This window comes from Neofelis nebulosa, chromosome 4, assembly GCF_028018385.1.
Source record: "Neofelis nebulosa isolate mNeoNeb1 chromosome 4, mNeoNeb1.pri, whole genome shotgun sequence".
In the NCBI taxonomy this organism is placed as follows: domain Eukaryota; kingdom Metazoa; phylum Chordata; class Mammalia; order Carnivora; family Felidae; genus Neofelis; species Neofelis nebulosa.
The window spans coordinates 53,699,904-53,714,994 of NC_080785.1; the positions used below are offsets into that span (position 1 = coordinate 53,699,904).

At 35.9% G+C, this 15,091-nt stretch overlaps 1 protein-coding gene across 4 annotated transcripts in view; it reads right to left on the reverse strand.

Moving 5' to 3' along the window:
• Nucleotides 1-6,288: 6,288 nt before the first annotated feature.
• The window catches only part of STK31 (serine/threonine kinase 31), a 76,486-nt gene continuing 67,683 nt past the window's right edge, over nucleotides 6,289-15,091 (reverse strand). For all 4 annotated transcript variants that reach the window (XM_058724813.1, XM_058724809.1, XM_058724810.1 and 1 more), the window contains one exon: nucleotides 6,289-6,680. In XM_058724813.1, the coding sequence (XP_058580796.1) occupies nucleotides 6,453-6,680 (228 nt within the window). In that variant the 3' untranslated portion in view covers nucleotides 6,289-6,452. The remainder of the gene's footprint in view (nucleotides 6,681-15,091) is intronic.

Here is a 15,091-nt window from a genome sequence, read left to right on the forward strand (position 1 = left end):
GTTTCCCCTTTACATTTTTTATTTACTTAATGGTTTCCCCAGTAATTACAATTAAAACCTTACTTAAAGCAATCTAGTTTGCTAGCTTTAATTTCAATAGGAAACAGAAACTTTACCCCAATATATTTCCATTTGCTCCCCTCTCCTTTGTGGTATAATTGTCATACAATTTGTATCTTTACACATTTTAAGCCCCTTCAGTTTTATAATTAATGCTTTATGTAGTTTTCTTTTAAATCAGACATAAGAACTACAAACAAAAATACATATTGTCATTTATATTTACCTATGTAGTTACCTTTACCAGTGTCTGTATTTTTGTGTATGGATTGAAGTTACTATCTAGTGTGCCTTTACTTCAGCCTGTATTTTTTTTGTAGGCCAGGTATTCTCTCAATTTTTGTGTATGTAACAATGTCTTAATGTTATAAGGTCTTAATAACACCTTCATTTTTGCTAGATATAAAATTTTGGTTGAGAGGGTTCTCTTCTAACACTTTGAATATGTCATTCAAGTGAATTCTAGCCTCTATTTTTTTAAGGTTATTTGTTTTGAGTGAGAGAGAGTGAGTGCACATGTGTGCACACACAAGAGTGGGGCAGGGGCAGGGGCAGACAGAGAGGGGGAGAGAGAGAATCCCAAGCAGGCTCCACACTGTCAGTGCAGCGTCTGATGTGGGGCTCAAACTCACGAACCATGAGATCATGACCTGAGCTGAAATCAAGAGTGGGAGGTTTAAGTGACTGAGCCACCCAGGCAGCCCAAGCCTCTGTTATTTCTGATGAAAAATCAGCTGTTACTCTTATTGAGGATACCTTGTACTCAATTAGTCATTTCTCTTGCTACTTTCAAGATTCCCTCTTTAGCTTAGCTTTTAATAGCTTATGATATGTTTGGTGGTAGATCTCTTCAAGTTTATCTTACTTGGAGTTTTCTAAACTTGAATATGCAGATTCATAATTTTCATGAAATTTGGAAAATTTTCAACCATTTCTTCAAATATCCTTTCCATCTCTTTCCCTCCTTTCTGGGACTCCCATTATGCTGTTGGTATCCTTGAAGGTGGTCCCAAGCCTCAGTTTTTTTGTTTTTTTGGGGTTGTTTTTTTTTTTTGGTGTCTCAGTTTTTTTTATTTTTTTGTTTTTTCAATATATGAAGTTTATTGTCAAATTGGTTTCCATACAACATCCAGTGCTCATCCCAAAAGGTGCCCTCCTCAATACCCATCACCCACCCTCCCCTCCCTCACACCCCCCATCAACCCTCAGTTTGTTCTCAGTTTTTAAGAGTCTCTTATGCTTTGGCTCTCTTCCACTCTAACCTCTTTTTTTTTTCTTCCCCTCCCCCATGGGTTTCTGTTAAGTTTCTCAGGATCACATAAGAATGAAACCATATGGTATCTGTCTTTCTCTGTATGGCTTATTTCACTTAGCATCACACTCTCCAGTTCCATCCATGTTGCTACAAAGGGCCATATTTCATTCTTTCTCATTGCCACGTAGTACTCCATTGTGTATATAAACCACAATTTCTTTATCCATTCATCAGTTGATGGACATTTAGGCTCTTTCCATAATTTGGCTATTGTTGAGAGTGCTGCTATAAACATTGGGGTACAAGTGCCCCTATGCATCAGTACTCCTGTATTCCTTGGGCAAATTCCTAGCAGTGCTATTGAAGCCTCAGTCTTTTCAGTTTTCTTTTTCTTTCTGTTCCTATTCAAGATAATCTCAACTGACTCATCTTTAAATTCACTGATCTTTTGTCAATCCAAATGTGCTCTTGAGCTTCTCTAATGAATTTTTCATTCCAGTTATTATACTTATCAGCTCCCTAATTTCTATTTGATTCTTTCTTACAATTTCTCTTTATTGATATTGTTTGGGGAGATGTTATTCTCATACCTTCCTTTAATTCTTTATATACGGTTTCCTGTAGTTCTTTGAACATATTTATAATAGATGATATAAACTCTTTGTGTACTAAGTTCAACATCCAGGTTTGCTTTGGACAGTTTTTCTTGATTGCTTATTCTTTCTCGCACACAGACCATACTTTCCTGTTTCTTTGCATCGCTCACTTTTGTTGTTTTCAAAACTGGACATTTTAAATATAGCAATTTCCAACTGTGGAATCAGATTTTTTCCCCTCTCAACCCAGAGTTTATTGTTACTACCAGTTTTTATTAACAATGATGATGATGTTTACTTAGTGACTTTCCTGGGCTAATTCTATGAAATGTGTATTCTTTTCATGTTGAGCTTTGTTTAGTGGTCAGTTAATAATTGGACAGACATTTCCTTAAAATGCCTGAAACCAATAAACCTCTGAACCTTTGCTTAGAGGCTGTATTTTCAACACCCTGGCAGTTTACAATTCTGCCTTAGCCTTCACATCCTGTTTTCCAGAACCTCAAGATCAGCCAGTATGAAAGATCAAAGTCTTTGTAGGACATACACACAGCTTTGAACATGTCCACAGCCTTTAGAAATCCAGGAATTCATTACAGTTTTTCAAAGCAGCCTATTAACATCATTCCCAGGTTTTCCTATTAAACTGTTTTCCCTCAACAGGTGTTGAGGTGTTACCACCTCAGGCAGCTGTGATGTTCAACAAATGCCATGATTTTTTTTTCAACAAATGCCCTGGGAAAAGAGTTTTTCCACTGAGCAAACTCTGACTCAGGTCAATAAAGACAAGCCCTGTGCATGGGGCTTTCCCAGAGAGCTGCCATATAGGTCGAATAGTGACAATTCCTGGCAATGGTGCTTTTTGAGAATATTGGTTATTAAAACCATTGGTTTTCACAGCTAACATGACTGTAAGGCTGCTGGTTTATGAGGCTACTGCAGATCTGGGGGCAGGGGCATGGGAACAGGACAAGTTAAAACATGACAAAGCTTACAATTCTTACCAAGATTCAGCTGTTTTTCCTTGAATAAATGTTCTTCAAATTGATGCAAGTCCTTGGTTAATTCCCAGAGTTCTGAAAAAGTTGATTTTGACAATATTCTGCCAGTGTTCTTACTGCTTTTATGGAGGATATTTTCAGAAGTCCTTACTCTGACCAATCCAGAACTGCTTCCACATGTAGTTTTAATAACAGAAGATATGTTATACCAACAACTAAGAAATGATAAAGCATGTCACTTGCTGAGTTAACAGATGTTGACATTTAAATACACCCTGAAATGACTTAGCATTGATACTATGAAATGAACCAGAAGCTTCCCATAAATTTCTTTTCAGAAAAAGTTCATATTCTTAATTTTTTTTTTAACGTTTATTTATTTTTGAGACAGAGAAAGACAGAGCATGAACGGGGGAGGGGCAGAGAGAGAGGGAGACACAGAATCGGAAAAAGGCTCCAGGCTCTGAGCCATCTGCCCAGAGCCTGACGCGGGGCTCAAACTCACGGACCGCGAGATTGTGACCTGAGCCGAAGTCGGACGCTTAACCGACTGAGCCACCCAGGCACCCCCAGAAAAAGTTCATATTCTTAATTCTCTCCTTTTCAGTACCTTGATCTAATACAGGACATTTTATTTGCCTCAATTACTTTAGTGAAATGTGCCATCCTTGACTCTTTCCTCACATCCGTTATTCCCCTGCCCAAATCATCCTGATTAGCTACTTTATTCTAACATAAACTGGACTGTGCAATTCAGCTGCTCATAAGTTTCTAATAGTTTCATCTCCTATAGAACTCACAATCCTCTATGATCTATGTGCAAAATATTTTTCCAAGCCCATTCTCAGCTCCCCCATTAATGTCCTATACTCCAGCCAAATTCTTGCCTTTTCCCAAATCTACTCTTTGAGCTCTTTTAATTCCCTTGGCCTGAAATACCATCTCCATTTACAAACAAGTGAAATTCCATTGTTCCTCTAAAATGGTTCAAATGTCTATTCCTCAACCTTATCATTCTTCTCTTGCCTTTCTTTCTTGTAGTGACATACATTATTGCTTTTCTTATAGCTCATTATACTGCATCATTCTCAAACTGCCCACAGGACAGTGAACATATCTACTTGCCTTTGCATTGCCGTTAAACATATATACACATATTTCAACAAACATATGTAGCATTTGGGGTGCCTGGGTAGCTCAGTTGATTAGGCATCTGACTTCAGCTCAGGTCATGACCTCACGGTTTGTGAGTTTGAGCCCCGCGTCAGGCTCTGTGCTGACAGCTCAGAGCCTGGATCCTGCTTCGGATTCTGTGTCTCCTTTCTCTATCTGCCCCTCCCTTATTCTCCCTCTCTCAAAAATGAATAAACTTTTAAAAAAAATTTTTTAATAAACATGGGGCATTAAAGAGATACTTAAGAATTTGTCTCTTTTCATCACACATCATTATTTGCCATTTTAAAACAATAAATAAAAATAAATACTACCTTGGTATGCCACAAAATCTGATTGCCACCCCAGTTTCACAAGAGAAAAGTTTCTAGGCATTATGTGGAAAAAAAGGATCTCACCAATTTTGGCAAACACTGGGTTAAATAAAACTAAACAGTTTCTTTTCTAGACATTTTAGAAATGTTACCATCTAATGTGTATAATCAATCTCCAATTTAGCATTCATTATTTTCCAAACAACTAATCACAGAACTCTTTTTGTGCTGAACATCCCAAGGGACTAGTGTTCAGCAAAACACATTTGGAAAATGCCGGTCTAATTCTTTAAACACTAAGTATAAACAAAGTGATCTATTCTTTGTTCTTTTTAATTATCCAAGTCTACTTTAAACCTAACTACTGCATCTTTATAACTGAATCAGCTAAAATTAAGCTCTACTATAAAACAGGAAACCCAAAAAGTAGCAATGGCTTGAATGTGTGGCAATGGTTCTCTTTACTATGCATTAGAATATGACTTAAAGTGCTTGTTAAAACACAGATTTTCAGGCTCTACCCCTGGATTCTCATTTAGTAAATCTAGAATGGAGCCAAGAATCTGCATTTCTAATAAGTTCTCAGGTGATGGTGAGGCTGCTAGTACAGGGACCACACTTTGACGTAAGGATTTTATTCTCTCAAGTAATATGAAAGGTCGAGGCTGGTACAGAAGCTCCAGAATGTTAAGGACATTAGCCCCTTTTAACTTGCTACTCCATCACCCCAGTCAGGGTTTCATCCTGACTTTCATCAAAGTCATTCATGATCCAAGGAGGCTGCCTAAATTCTAACCACCATGTTCACTTCTAAGCAATAAAAAAGGGGTAAAGGCAAAAGAGCACATCTCCCAGCTAAGTCAGCTCCTTTTAAGGAGCCTTATTTGCAAGAACTTATGCAAAAGACCTCAACTAATGGTTAGGAAATGGTAAATGTAGTCTTTTAGGCAAATACATTACCATCCCAAATGAAACTGGGACCTATTATTAACAAAGAAAGGAAGGCTGGGTTTTAAATAGGCAACTAGATACTCTACCATACTACTTTAGTCCATATACACTTCAATCACCAAGTTCAACTGGTCTGCCTTCTAATTATTTCATAAATTTGTCCCATGAGTTTCATCACTATCTCTATTTCTCTAGACCTTGTTTTCATCATTTCTCACCTACTTTATTTTAACAGCCTTCTAACCAGTCTCCCTACCTCCTATCCTGGTAGTAAGCAGAAGACGGATTTTGAAGAAGGTAAAGCTATTTAAAATTCTTCAACGACTCCACATTTTCTATAAAATGATTAGGTCTGAGTATTTTACTATTTTTACAAAGCCTTCACCCACCTACTATAGGACTATTCCCTGCCTATACTATTAAACACAACAAACTGTTTCTCCCTTCAGTGCTTTTATAATGTTTTCTCTGCCAATTAAAATACTCTTGCCCCTCCTTCAACTTTATTACTCATTCTTTAACATTTCACTAAGGTACTACCTCTTCCAGAATGCCTTCCATGACATCCCTCTTCCACAGTGTAAGTATCCCTCCTGTGCATTCCCATAAAGCTCTGTACAGAGCTATCACTGGATATTCCACATTGTAGTATGAAGATTCATTTGTATCTCTGACTTTCTCAATAGACTGTGTGCTTTATAAGTGTACAGACAATGTTTTAATTACCTTTATATCTCCAGAACTGAGCACAAAACCAATTATCATTTGTTGAATGTATCACCTTTCACCATTAGCTGGCTCATATAACTGAAAATCTGCATATGATTTGTCCAAAAATCTAATAACTTTTCTATTGTAAGTATCATAGTCTAATTATGCAATTTCAAAAAGTAACCACAGACAAAAAATCCTTCCATAACAACTCCAGTTAAATGAAATTTCAAAGTATACAATTTTTTGTATAGCCAAACATCTTTTATTTTTCACAACTGGAATACTAGACACAACCTAACTAGCTCCAGAACACTTCTAGATTTTTTCTGTTTATTTAACTAAACAGTTTTAAAAGGAACATCTGCAACAACAAAAAAATACTAATCTATCAATCAAAGTTGGCTTCACCATTTCTTGTCTTTTCCTTATATTTATTCAAGTTCTCTGTCTTTAATTCTTCTTCCTCTTTATATTGGGTATATTCAGTATCTTTTTCTGGGTTTGGAGGTGATTTCCCCTTTGGCACCAAGAAACATTCAGCATTCCAAACCTGCTCAGCAGTCATTGAACTTCTACAATAGATCAAGCTATAGAGGAGGGATTTGACATTATCATCCTGCAAGGAAAAAGACAGGTTACAAAACAAAAGTAAAATCAAAACAAAAAGACAAACCTCTATAAGGAAGGAGGATCCAATGCAAAAATACTTTTAATCAATAACACAAAGCTAAAATCAATTTTTCCTATTTAGATTTTTTACGATTTCTACAAAATTCAATTTATTTTTATTGGAAAGGAATTATTACTCCTATAATAAAACAATGGCATTGAATTACAAGGAAAAACTGTAATAGGAAAGAGAATCACAGCTGAAATATCTCAAAAACAAGTGAGATTCCAAAAAAGAGTATTTTAAGACTATTCCTTTTCCCTTTTTTTAGGGCACTGGTCAGAGTTTGACACTATGAAATTATTACACTGAAGCTCTGTCTGGAAGGGTAATCTCCTTTACTGATCAACTGTCTCTGGTTTCAGTTTTGAGGTTATCACCTCTAGGAACTCTTCAACCACCACTACCATTGTCATCATTCTCATTTTTTTTTCAATTTTTATATCATCATCATCATGGGAGCCAGAATTTATTAGGTATCACTATTTCAAAGTTATTTGTATTATCAATTTAAACAACACTATAAAACTGCTCTTCCATTATTTCCACCTGACAAAGCATCTGGGTATGTCTTTTTTCCTCTCTATGATGACTCCTAACAGAACATATTTCACACTGAATAAAAATCACCTATTTATTGCTACTGTCCTCATTAGACTCTAAGATCCTCAAGATCAGAAATTTTAGTATATCACTTCATCCCCAACACATCCCCTAGCACAGTGGTAGGGATATAGCAGATACTCAGTAAACACCTGCTAAATTTATGATTGACAATGCCCACATTGCACTCTACAGAATGTTTTTTAAAATATTTAAAGACAGAATCTTCAACAGATATAAACTAAAAATTACAAAATCTAAATGAGAAAAAATTAGCACATGCTTGTGAAAACCACAAAAGTAGATTTAAAACAAGTAGAAAATCATATCAGGATTTTGGAAAAAGACTCTCATCACAAATGTGTCAATTTTCCCTAAGTTAATTTATAAACCTTATATGATTCTAAAAAAATATAATCATTTTTTTGGAACTAGATTTAGTTAACTGTAAAGATCTTTTAGAAAAACAATAAGCAAAAAGTGACATGAAAGCTCTAATAAAAAAAATAGCAATGAGGAAGAAATTAGCCCTCCCAAGTATTAAAAGGTAAAAATCTGTTAATTAAAAGAATATAACACTGAAATATGAAAAAAAAAAAACCAATGAAACAAATTAGAAAAACTAAAACTCCAGCACAAATGAAATTTTAGTATGCAAAACAATGGCATTTGAAGGGAGGATATAACTTTTTAATAAAAGGCACTGGGACAAAGGGATACCCCATGGAAAAAGAGAAGATCAGATCTATTCCTCACACCAAAGGATAATTCCAAATGTATCAAAAATCTAAATGTAAAAAATAAAATTATATAAGTACTAGGAAAATATTACTCAACTCCCAAAAGTAATGGCAAACAAAAAATTCTTCCTTAAGCTTTTCCCTCTCATGGATTACTAAATTTCACTAAATCTTAAAACACAATTAAAGAACAAATACAAAAACCATCTCTCTAAAACTCAAACTTAGGGGCACCTGAGTAGCTCAGTCAATTAAGCATCCAACTTCAGCTCAGGTCATGATCTCATGGTTTGGTTCACGAGTTTGAGCCCCGCATCCATCTCTCTGCTATAAGTACAGAGCCCTCTTCAGATCCTCTGTCCCCCCTCTCTTTGCCCTTCCTCTGCTGGTTCTCTCTCTCCCTCTCAAAAATAAATTAAATTAAATTAAATTAAATTAAATTAAATTAAATTAAATAAATAAATGTTTTAAAAAATCAAAACCAAAATTAACTATGTATCTGATGATATAATCATATAGAAAATAATTCAAGTAACTTTAAGACATGTATTTTGATTTTACGATCTTAGTGGGATAAAATTCTAATGAGATTTATCCTAAGAACAAATAGAAAAACCTACCAAGAAATGTTAAAAACTATATCCAAGAACCTTAAGTATCTCTAATAATATCATTGTTATTACTAAACTATTACATTTGTTGTAGAATAAAGCTATTATGTAACTGCTAATATCATAAATATTAAGATAATTAGTGTAAAAGGAAGAGGAGATTTAAATTTAAGTAAAATGTCTATAATCTTGAATTTGACTTGGAAAAACTTATACAATGTATTCATTTTTACTTTTCTTTTTTTTAAAAAAAATTTTTTTTGATGTTTATTTACTGGTGGGGAGGACAGAAGTGGATGAGACAGAGGATCCAAAGCAGGCTCTGGGCTGTCAGAGCCCAATGTGGGGCTCGAACTCACAAACTGTGAGATCATGACCTGAAGCCAAAGTCAGACACTCAACCGAGTCAGGCGCCCCTCATTTTTATTTTTCTAAAAAAAAATATGCACTGCCTTTTGAAAAGATCCAATAACAATGAGCAACCTTTAAACCCATATCTTTGTCTCCAAATTTCCAACTAAAAGGATTCAGGATTCCTTGGAAAATTGACCAATCCAGTTATTGGATAAGGATTGTAGGAGATAATTAGGTACATAGTATCATGCAAAAATCAATTTATAAAAGACAGATCTGTGACAAAAGCCACAGGATGCATCTTAAATAACATTCTCCAAAAAATGGGACAATGTGAGCAAAAAATTGACTTAAAATTAAATGAGACACATGAAACTATGTTTAAATCTATTACGATTTTAAAATATTTAAAACAAAATTTTGAAATCTGACTGATGTCTTCTGGAGCTACAAAGACACCAACTCACTATTGTTAAAATTGCTTTCCCTGAAATTACTGAATGAAGTAAAATTTAGGGTAACCCAATATCTGGTGAGACAAAGTTTATTTTTACAGAAGGATTCCAATTAATAAACACAGATGCAGTAACAGAACTGAAAAATCACCATTCTTCAATAAAACAAAATATCTATACTACAATCATCAATTAATGCTAAAACTATTAGGCAGTAAATGGAAAAATTAATTAATGCATGGATTAGGCTGAACCCATTGATCACTCTTACTGTGACACCTGACACCTTATGACACCCCTCACATGATACAACAGATGTGGAAAGCACCACCTATAATACATACTTGGTGTAAAAACTGAATCTGAGGGGCGCCTGGGTGGCTCAATCAATTAAGCGTCCAAGTTCAGCTCAGGTCATGATCTCACAGTCCCCCCTGTGTCGGGCCCTGTGCTGACAGCTCGGAGCCTGGAGCCTGCTACGGATTCTATGTCTCCCTCTCTCTCTGCCCCTCCCCCACTCATGCTCTGTCTCCCTCACTCTCAACAAATAAATAAATGTTAAAAAAAATTTTTAAAAACTGAATCTGAATTAATTATGTCTCCATATCTACAAGTTTTTTTTTTTTTAACTGGAGAAAGGGGAAATATGAAGTAATACCATAAAGATGTAATCAATCAATTCCAAAATGTGAAATTAAAGTTTCTTCACCAAATAAATGGCATGTAGAAAAGGATGTGGGTGTGAGGAAACTTTACAGATCACAGGAAATTTAATAGATATATTAACCAAATACAAGTTGATCTTGCTGAGATCTTGATCAGAAAAAATACATATATATAAATATATTTGAGAAAATTAAGAAACTAAAACATGACCTTGAAGAATTATTTCTGGGTGGGGGGAACCTGGGTGTCTCAGTCGGTTGAATGTCCAACTTCAGGTCAGGTCCGTGATCTCATGGTTCATGGGTTTGAGTCCCATATCAGGCTCTGTGCTAACGACTCAGAGCATGGAGCCTGTTTCAGATTCTGTGTCTCCCTCTCTCTCTGTCCCTCTCCTACTAGCACTCTGACTCTGTCTCTCAAAAATAAATAAACATTAAAAGAAATTTTTCTAATAAAAAAAATAAAAAAACATTGCTGGGAAGGTAAGCTGGTACAGCCACTGTGGAAGACAGTATGGAGGTTCCAAAAAAAATTTTAAATAGAACTACCATATGATCCAGAAATTCCACTTCTGGGTATTTATTTGAAGAAAACAAAAACACTAACCCAAAAAGATATACACTGCAGTATTATTTTATAATAGCCCAGAACTATAATAGCCCAAAACTAAAAACACTAACCCAAAAAGATGTTCGCTGCAGTATTATTTTATAATAGCCAAGATATAGAAACAACCTAAGTGTACATCAACAGATGAAGAAAATGTGGTGTAAATTATGGAAGCAGCCCAAGTGTCTACCCATAGATCAAAAGATATAGAAAATGTGGGTACGTACACAGACACACACACACACACACACACACACACACACACACACAATAACAATACAAATATTATTCAGCCATAAAAAAGAATGAAATCCTGCCATCTGCAACAACATGGTTGGACCTAGAGAGTATAATGCTAAGTGAAATAAGAAATGCTCAGTCAGAGAAAGACAAATACCATATGATTTCACCCATGTGTGGAATTTAAGAAACAAAACAAACGAGCAGAAGAAAAAGAGAGACAAAACAACAAACGGCCTCTTAACTGTTACTGTGTAACTGACAGAGGTATTACAGGATAATTAATTCACTAGTTACCATGTAACTGCATAGTGTTGGCACAAGGATCAATAAACAAGCCAAAGAACAGAATAGAGCCCAGGATTCATGAGTACATGGAAATTTGGCACAGAACAGAGTGGCATCATTCATCAGTGGGGACAGAATGACACTTGAATAAATGGTGCTGGGTCAATTATCTATCCACATATAAAAAGATACAATTAGAACCTTACTGAATATATACAAAAATGGATTCCAGAGAGATTAAAAATACAGAGGGGAAACAGAGGAAAAAGTGAGTCCAAAAAATGGCAGATGAAGAACATTTACCACAATAGAAAAGATTCATTCATTCAAAAAATATTTAATAAGGTTTTACTATATCTCAAACACTGCTATGGACACTAGGGATACAACGATGCACAACACAAAGTCCCTGCCCTTACTGAGCTACAGATTAAATATAATTTTTTAAAAACTTAATGAAACAATAATCTACTTTTATTTTTTTAATGCTTATTTATCTTGAGAGAAAGTGAGCGAGTACAAACAGGAAAAGGGCAAAGAGACAGGGATAGAGAGAATCCCAAGCAGACTCTGTGCCATCAGCACAGAGCCCAACGTGGGTCTCGAACTCACAAATTGTGAGCCAAAATCAAGAGTCAGATGCTCAACTGACTGAACCACTGAGGCACCCCACAATAATCTATTTTTAAAAGGATAGATACATACCTAGACTTTTCTGGGAAGATTCACAATAACAATGGTGCTTCTGGATGGCTGAGGTACATAATGATAGAGATGTGCTTCTTTTCGTAACTTTTGAATATTTTATCATACATAAGATATATTAAGGAACTACCTTGAAATCAACATAAGAGCTGTACAACAGAGAATGAACTGCTCTGAACTTAAGCAGAGGCTGAAGGCCATCTGTTGGATCTATTACTGAAGAAATTCTTCTGAGGGCTAGAAACTAGTGAATTAATTATCCTCTAATACCTCTGTCAGTTACATAATTCCATTTCTCTCCACTTGTGATATCGCCCCTGTAAGGTCTAGACTACAGTTCCCTCATTTGTTTGATAACTACGTGTGATTGCAAAACATAAAGACAGCCCCATTCCCAGCACTAACAGCTGCCTCAGATCACACAAGCAAACACTACACAAGCCAAGTATTCTTCTAATTTGATTTCCACAAGTAGCTACCCACATTAAATAAAGACTTCTATTTATTCACCTTCTTTATGTATACACCTAGCAGAGTGCCTAGCACACAGCTAATGGATTACAACCTGCGGTAGGCAAACTTCTAAGATGTTCCCCAATGATTTCTCCTTCCTGGTATTCATGTCCTTATACAATCCCTTCCCGCTGAGTGTAGGATTGACATAGTGAGTTGGTTATGAAAAACTGTGACTTCAGTCTAGCTAACAGACTCTGTCTACTACTTTCTCTGCTCATACACTTTGATGAAACAAGCTGCCATGATGGAAATATGGCAAAAATTGAGGGCAACTGCTGGTCAGCTAGAGGGGAACTGAAGTCTATCAACAATCATGTGAGCTTAAAAGTAGATCTTCCTTGGGGCGCCTGGGTGGCTCAGTCGGTTAAGCGGTCGACTTCGGCTCAGGTCATGATCTCGCGGTCTGTGAGTTCGAGCCCCGCATCGGGCTCTGTGCTGACAGCTCAGAGCCTGGAGCCTGTTTCAGATTCTGTGTCTCCCTCTCTCTGACCCTCCCCCGTTCATGCTCTCTCTCTGTGTCAAAAATAAATAAACATTAAAAAATTAAAAAAAAAAAAAAAGTAGATCTTCCTCAGCTGAGCATTAAGATGATTACTACAGGGGTGCCTGGGTGGCTCAGTCGGTTAAGCGACCGACTTCGGCTCAGGTCATGATCTTGCAGTCCATGAGTTCGAGCCCTGCGTCAGGCTCTGTGCTGACAGCTCAAAGCCTGGAGCCTGTTTCAGATTCTGTGTCTCCCTCTCTCTGACCCTCCCCTGTTCATGCTCTGTCTCTCCCGGTCTCAAAAATAAAACGTTAAAAAAAATTTTTTTTTAAAAAGATGACTACTACAGCCTAGAAGATAACTCAATTGCAGCCTGTGAAAGACCCTGAAGCAGAGAACCCAAAGAAGCCATGCTCAGATTCCTGACTCACAAACAATAGGACAGTAAATGTGTGTTAAATCACTAAATTTCAGGATAATTTGTTGCAGTGTAATTTTTATATTAAGCCTAAAAGAGGAGTTTCAAGTGTTCACTTTGGGGGAAGCTGTAACCTCTAACATAGCAGTACTGGTATTTTTCTAATGGCAAGAAATTTGTATCATAGGTTTTTTAAAAGTGTAAGACATTATCAACTTTGTTATCCCATTTCTATACTATAGCCAGTAAGTGTAATAAAATATTTCATAGTCTCCCAAAAATTGTCTCCAATGTTTTTTACTACTATCCAAGAAGTGTGGAAAGCTCCTTAGTAATCATTTCTAATGATTGTTTTTTAAATGCTAACTTCATGGGGCGCCTGGGTGGCGCAGTCGGTTAAGCGTCCGACTTCAGCCAGGTCACGATCTCGCGGTCTGTGAGTTCGAGCCCCGCGTCAGGCTCTGGGCTGATGGCTCGGAGCCTGGAGCCTGTTTCCAATTCTGTGTGTCTCCCTCTCTCTCTGCCCCTTCCCCGTTCATGCTCTGTCTCTCTCTGTCCCAAAAATAAATAAAAAACGTTGAAAAAAAATTTTTTTTTAAATAAATAAATAAATAAATAAATAAAAAATAAAAAAATAAATGCTAACTTCATGGGATATTAGATGTTACAAAATACAGTATTTCTGTGGCCAAATAAGTTAAAGGACTACAGAGTTAAATAAAACTGTATGCGTTCCTTCACTGCAGTCCACACAATCAAAATGGCATGAGATCATGTTATCTGGAAGGAAGAAATAAAACTGTTTTTGTTCATAGACAGATAACAACTGTATTAGAAAATCTGAAAGCACCAGAAAAAAGACTCCTAGAACTAGTGACTATAGAAATGTTGTCACATATAAAGTTAACATACAAAAGTCACTTTCCTATATACAGCAATGAATAAGTGGAATTTGAATTTAAAAACACAATGCACACACAAAAAAATATTTACATATAAATCTAACAAAAAAGGTATAAGATCTATATGAGGAAAAGTGCAAAACTCTGATGAAAGAAATTAAAGAACTAAATAAATGGAGAGATATTCCATGTTCATGGATAAGAAGACTCAATACTGTCAAGGTATCAATTCTCTCCAACTTGATCTATAGATTCAATGCAATCTCAATCAAATTCCCAGAAAGTTATTTTGTGGATATGAACAAAGTGATTCTGAAGCTTACATGGAGAGGCAATAAGACCCAGAATAGCTAACACAATATTGAAGAACAAAGTTAAAGGACTGACATTACCAACTTCAAGACTTACTATAAAGCTACACTAATCAAGAAGACTTTGTGGTATCAGCTAAAGAATAAACAAATAGATCAATGAATAAAAACAGACCTGTTAATTATAGTCAACTAATTTCTGACAAAATAGAAAAGGCAATACAATGAAGATAGTCTTTTCAACAAATGGCACTGAAACTAGACATCCATATGAATCAAGACACAGACCCTACACTCTTCACAAAAAATTAACCCAAAACAGATCACAGATCTAAATGTGAAAGGCAAAACTAAAAACTCCCATACATAACATAGGAGAAAACCTTGATGAAGTTGGGTTTGGCGATGACTTCTAGATACAAGGCCAAATGCCATGAAAGAAGAAACTGATAAAC